This window comes from Megalops cyprinoides, chromosome 25 (genome assembly GCF_013368585.1).
Source record: "Megalops cyprinoides isolate fMegCyp1 chromosome 25, fMegCyp1.pri, whole genome shotgun sequence".
NCBI classification, from domain to species: domain Eukaryota; kingdom Metazoa; phylum Chordata; class Actinopteri; order Elopiformes; family Megalopidae; genus Megalops; species Megalops cyprinoides.
Window position 1 is genome coordinate 6531915 of NC_050607.1, and position 12378 is coordinate 6544292.

Below are 12378 nucleotides of genomic sequence, written 5' to 3' on the forward strand. Positions count from 1 at the left end.
GATTCCAAATAGTTTTTAATGGTGGAAAGCACCAGTGTTCTTTTCAGGAGTGGTAATCCGGGGGTCTGCTGGAAACCTTGGTAACCCATGTCTTTTCTTCCCTATATTGACATGTTTTGCTTCCAGGTCAGGCTAAGTGTCCAGCTACAGACCCAACAGGTGCGATTGCTACAGTATTATACCGCTAATTATCCAACAGGTAACACAAAGTACTTTACTAGCTGCATGATTCCCAATGGTATGTGACTAGCTAAAATAATATTAGCTCGGGAAGGTATGTTGCTAGTACCTTGGGGTGTCATTAACCATTTAAATATTGTGTTGTATTGGTTGTTATCATATAGCTACCTAGGTTCACACAACATTCCAAAAAGCATTAGCTATGAAAGGGCTGAGAATATTTAAGTTTATAAATTCAAACCATACCAAGTATTAAGAGTAAAGGCACTACGGTGAATTTACAAAGGTGTGTGGAAATAACTGTGTACAATTAGCTTATTTGTGTACAACTGTGGAAATAATTCTAGTTTTGAGTGAAAGAATTAATGTAGTCTTTGTGTTCAACATTCTGTAAATAGCAAGTATAATTTCAATACAGCAGAATTAAATGCAGAACATTTTTGTGAAGAACCGTAAGAAGTTATTCCATCGTACGTAGCGTCTTTTGTTCAAGAAGAGAAAAACAACTTCTTACTGACACACACTGCAGAAAAAGAATTCATAAGAAATCTGGTTTATAAAAATGAAAAAATATTCTCATTTTATTGAGGTAAATTTCTCCAAAAATTGAGGTAACGATTTGCATAGTATTACTTCCATAAATGTACATCAGAAAAAACTTTGTATAAACATAATGAATTTTAAAAATGTTGTGCTTTTGACACCCCTAAGTACATGAGGAAGGTAGAGATATGAAATTAACATTAAACTATTACTTAGCCATTCCAATCCATCAAGGAATAATCTTATTCAAACATCATGAAGATCAAATTGCATCCATTCTGTTGTATATTGGAGAAGTTATCCACGCCCAATATGGCAATAAGCAAAAAAGTTTATACTTCTGTCTCTCAGCCTAGAGGCCAAATGCTGGTGTAGGTGATTATCATTTCTTTCTGTATGGTCAACAATGTGCTGTGAAAAAAATCTCATTACAAAATGATCTAAGAAATTGCATCTTAAACATCAAGTTTTTTGCTTTAGGAACTTGCCCATGACCCTCATTTTTCTTTAACACAATTTTCTAAAGATGGCTTTTTTGCAGTTTAGGTACGTCACCATGGCAGCTAGTTCCTTCAGCCAAAGTACAGCAGTCCAAAGAAACTTTGTACAAACTTCCTTGTATTCTCAAGTTTTTTGCTTTTCACTTAAGAGCTCTAAATCAAACAAGCAGGATGCAATGATTTTGTATGTGGTGATAGATCTGATGTAAGTGGTGGCAGTTTACCAATACCAGTGATGACAGAGCCAGTTTGAGATGGGTGGGAGGGACATCAGGGAGTCTGTGATCCCTGTTCTTCAATCAAACAGCTATAGTGGTTTTGGGGTGAGAGGGGGTGTTCCCTGACTTGTTAAGGTCAAGGTCTGTACATTCACCCTGCCAGAACCAGTCCCAACTGACTGCAGCAGAGTCCTATGAGATCAAAAGGTGAACATTTATAAGTTTTAACTTGACAATCTAATGGAATATTCCAACTCCTGTATATGCAAATACATTCTAAATTGAAGAGTTCACCTTTACACAGATTTTCCTGTGGTAATGGGATAGGCGAGTGACACTAATGACAACATCCACCCCGCTGCATGAGCACTTTAACTACACTGAATCAAAGTGTATTGCTGATAGGAGCAAAGAGTTTTGGTTGGTTCAAATTCATCAGTCAATGACGGTACATAAGGGCTCAACTTGCAATGAAACCTGACTGGCTCATGAAGACATTCTGTCCATTCCCTATTGCAGGGTTACATTTATCAAGGGCATTGAGACGTAAGGCAAATATCTACATCGACACACACACAGGTACTAATATTTGGAGTGATATCAACAACAGAGCATAACAAGACTTAACCTGATCTGAACCGTGACATTTGTCCGAAATTCAGCAAAGCATATTTCTAATCCACTTGTCCCTTGTTTCCTTCTCTAAAAAACCTGTACACTATAACAAAAAAGTTTACAGATTTAAACAAACCTTATAAACACCATGTACAAGAAATTCACAAGGAGTTGGTTGGTAAAAAGCGCAATTTTTGTATCCAGTTCTCAACACTTTAAAAAAGCTACTCTTAAAAATCGAGTAAGAAAAGGTCCCTGAGCTGCAGTGAAGCCTGGAAGGCAGTCTGCTCGCTAACGCTAATCGCTCAGGCTAACAGGACTTCCACTCCAGCTGCTTAAAAAATTTTAAAAAGTCACATCCCATGATAGTCCACGGTGTATACTATACTTTTGCTGTTGCCACACGACTTCCTACCTGCTATGCAATTCACCAAGCTTGCTTTGATTCCCTTCTCATCCCTAGGTTAGAAGTCCGCTGCTACTCTCAGGCCGACCGATGGGCCTTCCCTGAAATTGCTTGTATAGTGCGATTCCAATATGGAAATAAAGAGAGACAATCACGGCCATCGGGAATGCATTGCTGCGGGCTGACTTTGGTTTGGCAGCCCCGTGAGGCCCAGAAGGCCGTTCCCTAGCACGCTGGCACTCAAGGCTACCTGACGCTGCGTGGGCGCTGCTGGTGTCTGGGGGGGTAGACATTCTCCTCTGCAGCTGCTGGTGCTGATCCGGGGGCGATGGGGTCCAGCCCATCGGTGCCCCCTGGTGACAGATGACGGGGAGGTAATGGCCCCTAAAGAGGCTTCCCTTTGTCCTGAGAAACTCGCTGGGTGTAGAAGAGGATGTAGGCTTGGGCCTTACACACATCCTCCACTGTGCAGATGTTAAGCTTGGAGTCATTGCAGTGGACCCAGAACTCTGAGAGGGGGAGAGACACATGATATATGAGACAAGCTATGTGCACGCCATATTTTCCATATAAGAGCGCTAGGGAAGACGACCTGGCCATTTTCACACCAAAAATGGTGGCAGGAGCACAGCATAGCAATGCTAGTTTTGCTCACTGACACCCCATTCACATCACTGCCAGAAGAATTCCACCACATTGCTTGTTAATGTACACCAGGCAAAAGCCATGACATTCCCCTCGGTAGATGTCAAAATGACTGACAGCCAGTGTCCCGTTTTGCCATGTGCATATCAGTTAACCTTCACTTTGACCAACCTAATCTTTTGTTGTTTGTAATACATTTGACCAACGCCTTTATCCACAGTGGGAAATTATTTCATTTATATTTTTTCCAGTAACGTAGAGTAATGCCTGCCTCCACTGTAATGAAGAGTAATGCCTAATGCCAGTGACACAGAGTGGAGCAGAATCCCGTCTGTTTTATTCCTGAGTACTGACCTCAGATCAGACTGGCTGATTACAGATTACTATGAGGATACAATGATACAGATGTCATGTATGACCCCCTGATCTGATTTTTCTCCCTGTGGAGTGATGTACATTAGAAATCCAGGCTTATGCTGTGAGGTGTGGTCAAGGGTGAGCCATTTTAGGGCCAAAGAGGGTTTAACACCAGCAGCAAACTGGGAACCCAGTGACACTCAAACAGCATCTAACACCTAACTTCAAACAAGAAACAGATTCTTTCCAGATATTGTGTATATGAGGCTTGCATAAATCATGTAAATGTTACCGTACTTATGTATTAGGATAGATTGTGGTCTCAGGTTCAAAACGCACAGCGAGTCTCACCTCCATCTGTATTGTAGCAGAAGGCAGTGTAGTGCCCGGATCCGAAGCCCTTCCCATGATGCATCACGACGGCAGACAGCTCATAGAGGAAGCGCTCGGCGTGCGGGGAGGTTGTGGAGGCAGGGTCCCTGTAGCAGTAGGGCTCCATGTTCAACACCTGGTCGAAGTTGACGTGAACCCCTATCTTCTCCCGGTGGTTTCGCCCAGACCACCTGCACGGGAAGATACGACCGCCAAATACACCCGGAGGGTCAGATGAGCCTAAACTTATTCATAGCCACTGTGGTCCCAGCAGACACCCTCAACACCACTACAAAGTGAATGGGGACAAAGTCATTATGATGAGAGAAATACATTTAAGTGAGAGAACTTGTGTAAGTTTTAACTGCTGATGTGAATGATCTTTTTGTAACTAATCTGATGCATTTTGTTGTGTAGAGGTGTACAGATCAATTTCAAGGTGTAGGGGTGTACATAACCCAAACCATCTGAGGAATCCAGGTGCGAATGACCTGAAGCGTTTGACGTGCGGAGGATGAGGTTACCTGAAGCGTTTGAGGTGCAGGCGGAGGACCTGAGGCAGTTTGTGAATCATGAGCTGCTTCTGGGCTTCAGTGCGGATGACGGGCTTGGAGGACGACCTGCGCCGCTTGCCTGGAGGTGTGGGAAGGAGGGGACAGTCAGTGCTGTAAACGCTCATCACATTGTCATGCTTATTCACAACAGCCACGCAGGGCACGCTACTGAGATTCACCACCGGGGGGGTGGGGGTGGGGGGCACCTGAGGTTCCACAGGATCAAAGAAAACGATCTTTGCAAATATTCACTTAATATCAATATTTTTCATGTTAAGAGATGGGAGACTACAGGAGTTAAAGGTCAAGTATAAGGGACTTGGGCACCTCACAGTCACACATTTGCACTGTAAACCTGTAAAGACTCACTGATATACTGTGAGCATGTAAAGACTACCTGTTGCAATGGAAGCACGCAAAGACTCACTATTGCACTGGTCGCAGGCGTAGATGCTGCCCTCCAGGGCTTCCGTCTCGGTGAACTTGGCCAGCATCTCGGTCAGCTGGCAGGAGACGTGGGCGGCCGTCTCCTTGCCGTTGCAGTGGTATCGCTCGGGGAACTCCAGGGAGAGGTCCCAGAAAGGCTCAATAGTGTTGGATTTGTGGTCACAGGCCAGGCAGGTTACCTAATGGAGGAGACAGCATGATGGGATGGGAGGTACAATTGCGGCTACAATGTTTTTTCCCTTACTAATTTAATTGGTGTTGTAACATCAGAACAGGCGGTCAACAAAGATGTGACACATCTGGGTTGCGAACGCTGCTTGTTTAAAACTTTCCTTTTGCCTTGACACATATTTGTTCAAGCGCTACTTTAGCTTTAAGTGTACAAGTAGCATTCTCATTTACTTTGCCCAGTGAGGAGAGAATATAATGATGAGCTAGGCCTACGGTTAGCATTTTGTACAGTTCGTAAATACGTACAAGAACACAGTTGTTATTTGCCCCTGTAAAATGAGGCATCTCCTGTTAAAAGGCTATACCAACTGTCTGAAATAAAGTCATTTCATTAATGCTTCATGAATCAACATTCTTTTCCTCTCACTGGATGAAAAGGACGTGTCCGTTTCCCACCTGGCTGAGCAGCTGGCCGTGGAAGATGGTGTTGACCACGCTGAGCACCTGGCGGATGAGCCTGCGCTGGGCGGACGGGGCGCTGGCGGGCGCCTGGGTGCCCGTGCTCTCCAGCTCGCGCTGCACCTTGTCCAGCAGCTCGCACAGGAACTCCTGGGCGTCCTGCTGGGCGTAGCCGCGGAAGGCCGGGATCAGCTGCCACACCGAGTGCAGCATGGCGAAGGGCGACACCAGCGCCCACTTGCCCGACCACATCACCTGGAAGAGCGTGTGCAGCTCGTGGCACAGCGAGATGTGCTTGGAGCTGGGCTCCTTGGGCTGGACCAGCTCCATGCTGCCCGCGCGGGACCCGCCCCCGCTCAGCCCCGCTCCCTTTTTGGAGGCCTGGGGGGAGGGCGGTGGGAGGCGGGGGAGTTTGGCTCCACCCCCGCCGCCACACGCCACCAGCTTGCCGTTGACGGCGCTGGCCAGCAGCTCCAGGGCCTGGTTGAGGTCCAGCCGCAGGAAGCACTCGCGGAAGATGTGCAGGTGGCTCAGCACCTGCAGGATGGAGTTCATGTAGCACGTGTTGCCAAGGTTACGGAGCCCCGTCACGCCGGGCGTCACCGTCGGCCTCCTCTTCATGGGCGAGTCGCCGCCCTTGGGCGCCGCCCCCCTGGCGTGTACGGGGGCGGGGGCTTTGAGTGGGGCGGCTCTGGGTTTTGCCAGGCGTGTCTTGGGTGGGGGCGGGGTCTTTTCTACGCCCCTCTTCCTGGGTGCGGGCCTGGGCGTGACGGGGGCCTGTGAGGTCCTCCTGGGCGTTCTGGCCCGGGCCGGCCTCGCGGCCTCCACCGCCCTCTGGCTCTGCCGGCGGAGCCGGTGGCTCTTTCTGGGCGGGGTGCTCTCCAGCTCCTCCCTCAGCTGCCGTTTGAGCTCCAGCCTCCTCTCCCGCGCCTCCCTCCGCCGCTCCTCCTCCTCCTCCCGCCTGCGCTCCTCCTCCAGCCTCCGCCGGCCGCCCGCCGTCAGCCCCAGCCACGTGCGGAAGACACGGCCGATGAGGGCGCGGCGCCGGTGCCACAGGGCAGTGAACATGCGGTCCTCGGCCCGCAGCTGCAGCTCCAGCGCAGCGCCCGGTGGGGGGGCGGTGTCCCCCGCGGCGGCCGCCGAGCGCAGGGTGCGGCCGCTGCGGGTGGTGCACTCGTACCGCTGGCTCTTGATGGCGCTCAGCGTCCCCCGCAGCAGCTTGAGGTCGCCGGTGGCATTGTCGTTCAGCACGTAGTCGTCGCACAGGTAGCAGAAGACGTACAGCTCGTTGACCTCCAGGGCCAGCGGGTGGCGCTGCTCCAGGAAGTGGCGCAGCGCGTGCTCCTCGATGTAGCGGCCGCAGGCCACGTGCGAGCAGCTCAGGCAGGCCCACACCGACTCCGTGGTGTTGCAGTCCGCGCAGTGCCACTTCTGCGGGTTCAGGATGGAGTGGTCCTGGGCCAGCCGGAGCCGGCCCACATGCTTGCACTTGTCCATCGTGCGGGTGCTGCCCACTCTCACTTCAGATCACCATGGCAACTGTGGCAGGCGGCGGAACGGGCCCCTCCCACATCATGTTTCATCTGAGGGAAAAACAGATGGAACTGAAGAGATAAACAACAGGTAAATATGCAGGTTGTGAGACCATTTTGGAGCAATTCCCCACTTTAAAACAGTCTTCACACTTTCTTGATTCATATTAAAACTAGAGTGACAACATTAATCAGAAAAATGTAAAGAGCCATTATGATTCAGTGTGATACAGTTTCACGAATCACAGGAGACAAAACTAATTTAAGAATTCAACAGAACTCTTTAGTGACATTTACAGCACCCAGGTGGCACAAATGAACACACTCATATGCATATATTCTTTTCCTTTTAACATCAAAAAATAAATGCACAAATGATACATCTATCAAAACAGAACATCTGAAAGATAGCAATATAATGGAATATAATGGAAATACTTTCCCTCAAGGAAAATCTCAATTCCAGCTATGCAGGTAACTTCTGCATAAAAGCAACTTTTGGAAGCCAGTCTGAATTCTTGGTAACACTCGGGCACACAACCATTAACTTAGTTAATACATAAGATACAACTCCCGTACTTAGCTCTCCTATTTTCCCCTCTGGCTAACCAGCTATAACTTTGGGAATATATAAACTGAAGGCTTGAATCTCGCTTTAATTACGTTAGCTCGTTCGTCTTACCACGATATCACTCTATAAAAAATTACACCGCAGTGTTTTTGCTAACGTGTTTACGGAACACTAGCAAGCACTCCATCAAGCATGAAGACAGTTCACCACCCCCCATCACATAAAACCAACGGATCAACATAGCTAGCCTACTGCTAACGTCAGAGGTCTTAATTACTCTGCTAATGAGAGGCTATCGGTGACAGTGAGTAAACAAACTATTTAAATCATAGCTGGGCAGTCTCGACGCGTCAAGATCAGTGACGTTAGCCGTAAACCGCATAAGGGGCTAGCTTTCTAGCTATGACTATAACGAAAATCGAAAGCAGTAAACACAGGTACATACTCGACAGTCCGAGATATAACGTTACTGCGTGTTAACAGCAATCACAAACGTGAACAATACTTTCATCACCTCGGTCCTCGGACTAGTTTTGTGTGATCCAGACTGACAAAACGCAGTCGAGTTGGCCGGACAGCAAGTCCGTTAAGTTTGAATTCCCACGTTTCCACGAGCTGGTAACGTTACAGTGATCACGCTTTAAACACCACTTGTAGCTGCTCAGTTACCAATCGCTACATTTACTATGCATAGCACTCCATCAGATCTGCAACTGTTTTCTGTGCGATCTTCTGGTTTTAACAAGCAAGCCAAACACAGGCTATTCTATGTAGATGTTAAGATACATACTTTTGCCAGTTATATGATAGCTAAGCTTATTCCCAACAGCTGCTTACTGCGTCCCGCTGAAGTTGCTGTGTACAGCTAGCTCGCTAGCCACTTGCTGCTCAACAGCGTGCCAGCCCTTGATTGCGCAGATCCAACAAGTTCAACTAGTCCTCCCAGCTAGCTAACGTTAGCCAATACTAGTATCTGTACGGGCTAGAACCGTAACCCAATAGTTAGCAGTTTTACCACGCTGAACTGACACGAATTTGTGCCGATAGGTGTCCCCCACAGCTCGGTCACGTTCCTCTCAAACCAAACTCCGACTAACTGTGATTGAAAGCCCAGAAAGAATTATACAATTGTGAACGTACCTATATCACACCCTATCACTTTACTCGACTGGTACTGTTGCCGTCGCCATCTTGTCTACTTTTGTCGCGTGGAGTTCGGCTCCTTCGCGTCCGCGGATGACGTCAAAGACCGATCTGCGGGACTTGCGTGACGGAATCGCCTACTCTCCCATGGCTGGGCTGGGTTGGGTTGCTTGCAGTGTTTAAATACATGGAAATATTTGAGTTTTGTTTTTCCCCCTACTCCAAAGCCCGGAACAACAAAGTCATTCAGGAAAGCGCCGTATTTTTTGTTGATCAACGTAAGGTGTAAAGTGGCCATTCGGAAATTTTGTACAGACCAAACATGGAGACACACTAGTTCACTATCAATCAAAGTGGTCTTGTTGTAGCGCAGTTTCTGCAATGAAAATTGTCAGTTTGCAAGTGCTGAACATTGTGCGTCGTACCAGAAGCAATAATAAATAAATAAATACATATTCGGGAAGACGTATTCTATGATCAGGGGGAAGGACAGCCACGGAGACATATGGGGGAAAAATTAATTGAGGAATGTCATGAAAATGCAACATCTTATTGCGTCAGCATAGGTCTAGAGGCATTTTGAGATAACATTATTGTCATTTAACAAACACTCTTATCCAGAATGATTTACATGGGTTACAGTTGTATCCATTGATACATCTTAAAATTACTGAGCGTGTTGTAGGTAAAGTGCCTTTGCCCAAGGGCGCAACAGCAGTGCCCCAGGGGGGAATTGAACCAACATACTTTTGTTCCGAGCTCTGCCCCCTACCAGAGATAGCAAAGTAAGTGTACAAAGAAGCAAAGTAAGTTTCAGTTAGTTTTTTGAAAATGATTAAGAATAAAAAAACGTATCACTGGAAATAGTGGGAAGGTACGTGCACAAAACCAACACATTCAATTCAACTGTTTTAGTAAAATAGGTTTTACAAGATGTTCAGCTGCGTACGACCACAAGCCTAAGCACGATGAATAGTTGTGATGAAACAAGTGATACCTTGACATAAAAAACTATAACACCTAAGTAGACAAATAGCAAGAGACCAGTCATTTAAATATAGAAAATAAAACCCCCACTGCAGCCACGCACACAAAATCAATCAGTGGAAACCGTAAAGTTTTGCATCATTTGGTTTTGTGCATGCATTCAACCGCCAAATTCCACGGTCTGAGAAAGTTGTGAAAGGCTTCCAGCAACAAGAAACTAATATATTAACTTTCTGACGCCAGTTGCCTTCCATCCAACCGAGAGCAGCCGTACATTTGCTTGACCAATTACAGAGTCATATCTCCCAGGGTGAAAGTTTACGGGTCAAAGACGAAGCGCTTCCTGTTGTCGTTCGTGAAGCGTGTGAGTACCGGTGTTTTTAAAGCGTCGGAACCCCCTTGAAATACTGTACCTTAATACTCACCCAAGGAAATGGTAAGTTTTAGTCCAGAAATTAAATTATGAGCCTTGTCGTGGGATATGGGAACCTATCTTTAGCTGAAGCCCCTTAATGTCATTTTGCTGTAAGGTAGCGATCTACTAGTTAATTCATTTGGGTTTGCCGGTTGACTAGTATGACTATCTGGATAGCTCGTCCTCTTGGTGGTGTGTGTATCTTGCACTTTGTGGAAATTATTTTCAGTTAGATTGTGAAATAAAAATCTTGTGTAATGCAAGCAAAGCGGTATTGACTGTATGCATAGTTCATAATCATAATTTGTTCGGTGGCTTCCTAGCTAAATATGCTAACGTTAGCTCGCTTAAAAAGGCAACTATTCAAGCTAGCTACTGTCAGCTAGTTACTCATGGATTCGAATATAATTATCTGTCTGGCTAATAATATCTAACTGAAGGATAACACTAGCTAACTATCAATTCTTCTTAGAAGTTTTATAACTACAAGTTTTTCCCACAATTATTAGTGAAACACTAGATGTGCGCATTGGAACTGTACCTTAAAACCTTTGGTCGGGGAGGCCAACATGACCTATAAGTGGGGCGTGAATTTACCAGTATCACTGTTAATAATACTAATCGGGATTTGTACTAGGGTTAACAAATCCTAAATTCACGTTTTCCCCCAGAGTTTACCCCTAAATCCAAAGCCCTTCCTTAATGGTCTGACGGGCAAACCTGTCATGGTGAAGCTGAAGTGGGGCATGGAGTATAAAGGATACCTGGTGTCTGTGGATGGCTACATGAACATGCAGGTGGGTGCACGCCTACCTTGTGCGATTGAAATTCTACAGCGACGGTGAAAATGGAAGCATAATTAATGTGCACGCACAGTCCCAAGTGCTTGTGAGGTGGTGGTGACGGAGCGCGACGCACTGCAACGCGTCCGTGCTTTTGTTAAAATTGTCTTATTAAAGTTTTTCAAGAACATGAATTTGTCAAGGGTATGAATTTTGAAGATAGTTTGGTATTGAGGGCATTGCATTTAAGTAGTTAAATATGGACACAAACACGCATGCACTCTGATGGCTAACATCTATGTGCACACAAGCAAAGTATCATACATGTTGTTTTTTCTTAAAGTTGGCGAACACTGAAGAGTATGTGGATGGAGCAATGGCAGGCCATTTAGGAGAAGTGCTGGTCAGGTAAGTGAAAGAATTGATTGGAAGTGCCATTTTGTCACACTCAGATTCTCAACGTTTGCACCACTATGGAATGTTTACATTAGAGCATTATCTCTTCGCTTCCACCAAGACTATATGAACCTGACATATTAAGTATTGCAACAGGGACTCTCAGCTGTATGTAGGTGCTGTGTGAAATGTAATTGATGATCTTCTAATAATGTTTCTACTGTCAATTTCTTTGTGCTGCTTTTTCACAGATGCAATAATGTCTTGTATATAAGAGGTGTAGAAGAGGAGGAAGAAGACGGTGAAATGAGAGAATAAAGGAATTGCCCTGGCTCAGTGACCCTTGACTCCTTCTGGATTTATGTATTTGTTACAAAAGGAGGGCAGCTTACGGTTTCCAAAGGTGTAAACACAAAGCATCTGCCGTTAAGTGCACAGAACAAACGCATTTATACTCAAGGCCACAGGGCACAGTGGAATGTCCTTCAACACCTAGTCCTCAGGCTGTTGCTGAAATGCATTGTGGGATGGTATGAGTGCCTAGTTAGTGTGAAGAGATTTGTTTTTTGCATAGATATGTTCTGCAGATTTTCTGTGTCTGTGGAAACTGGAGTACACTGAAGTGAAAGGTTGCTGTCCTTGGCATTCATGTTGTCTATTCTGAGCTGCCTAGCTGTTTAACTTTGAATATTTTTTTTAATTTACACTATGGTCATTACTGCTGAGTTGTATGGTCATAATGTTGCAGAAACAATAAAATTGTGCATATTGCACCTTTCATAAAGTCCTTGTGGTATTTGATTTATTTGAAAGAAAATCTTCTCAAGGTTGGTTTATGAAGCATTCAAAAACAGCCACAGAATTTGTATATTTAAATAGACTTGTACATAAACCTCATCTATAAGGTAACATGAAGATGGCTTTATGAGTAAATCCGTTTAAACCAAATTAGACAACGCCCATCTCATCTCACTGGAGAATAATAGCAGCTGGTGTCATGGAGAGAAATACTCTGCATCCTTCTCTTCCTGCCGATCTTTGCCTGTTAGGCGGTTTTTGTCCTTTTTCTTAATTTTTGGAGGCTG

The 12378-nt window shown here is 45.7% G+C and overlaps 2 protein-coding genes across 3 annotated transcripts; one reads left to right on the top strand and one right to left on the bottom strand.

Moving 5' to 3' along the window:
* Positions 1-819: 819 nt before the first annotated feature.
* On the bottom strand, positions 820-8779 carry LOC118772213 (ubiquitin carboxyl-terminal hydrolase 44-like). Of its 2 annotated transcripts, none has more exons than XM_036520518.1 (6): positions 8711-8779; positions 5465-7050; positions 4818-5016; positions 4361-4469; positions 3816-4027; positions 820-2971 (listed from the first exon to the last, which is right to left on the bottom strand). In XM_036520518.1, the coding sequence occupies exons 2-6, from the start codon at positions 6962-6964 to the stop codon at positions 2847-2849; spliced, it is 2145 nt and encodes a 714-aa protein (XP_036376411.1). In that variant the 5' UTR covers positions 6965-7050; positions 8711-8779; the 3' UTR covers positions 820-2846. The 2 variants fall into 2 exon arrangements, with proteins under 2 accessions (XP_036376411.1, XP_036376410.1); XM_036520517.1 differs by having other exon boundaries at positions 5465-7071; positions 8711-8766.
* A 1278-nt stretch (positions 8780-10057) lies between these two features.
* Positions 10058-11952, top strand: LOC118772170 (small nuclear ribonucleoprotein F-like). Its single transcript, XM_036520461.1, has 4 exons — positions 10058-10136; positions 10787-10912; positions 11241-11305; positions 11545-11952. Exons 1-4 carry the CDS (start codon positions 10134-10136, stop codon positions 11609-11611), a joined length of 261 nt encoding a protein of 86 aa, XP_036376354.1. The 5' UTR covers positions 10058-10133; the 3' UTR covers positions 11612-11952.
* Positions 11953-12378: the final 426 nt, after the last annotated feature.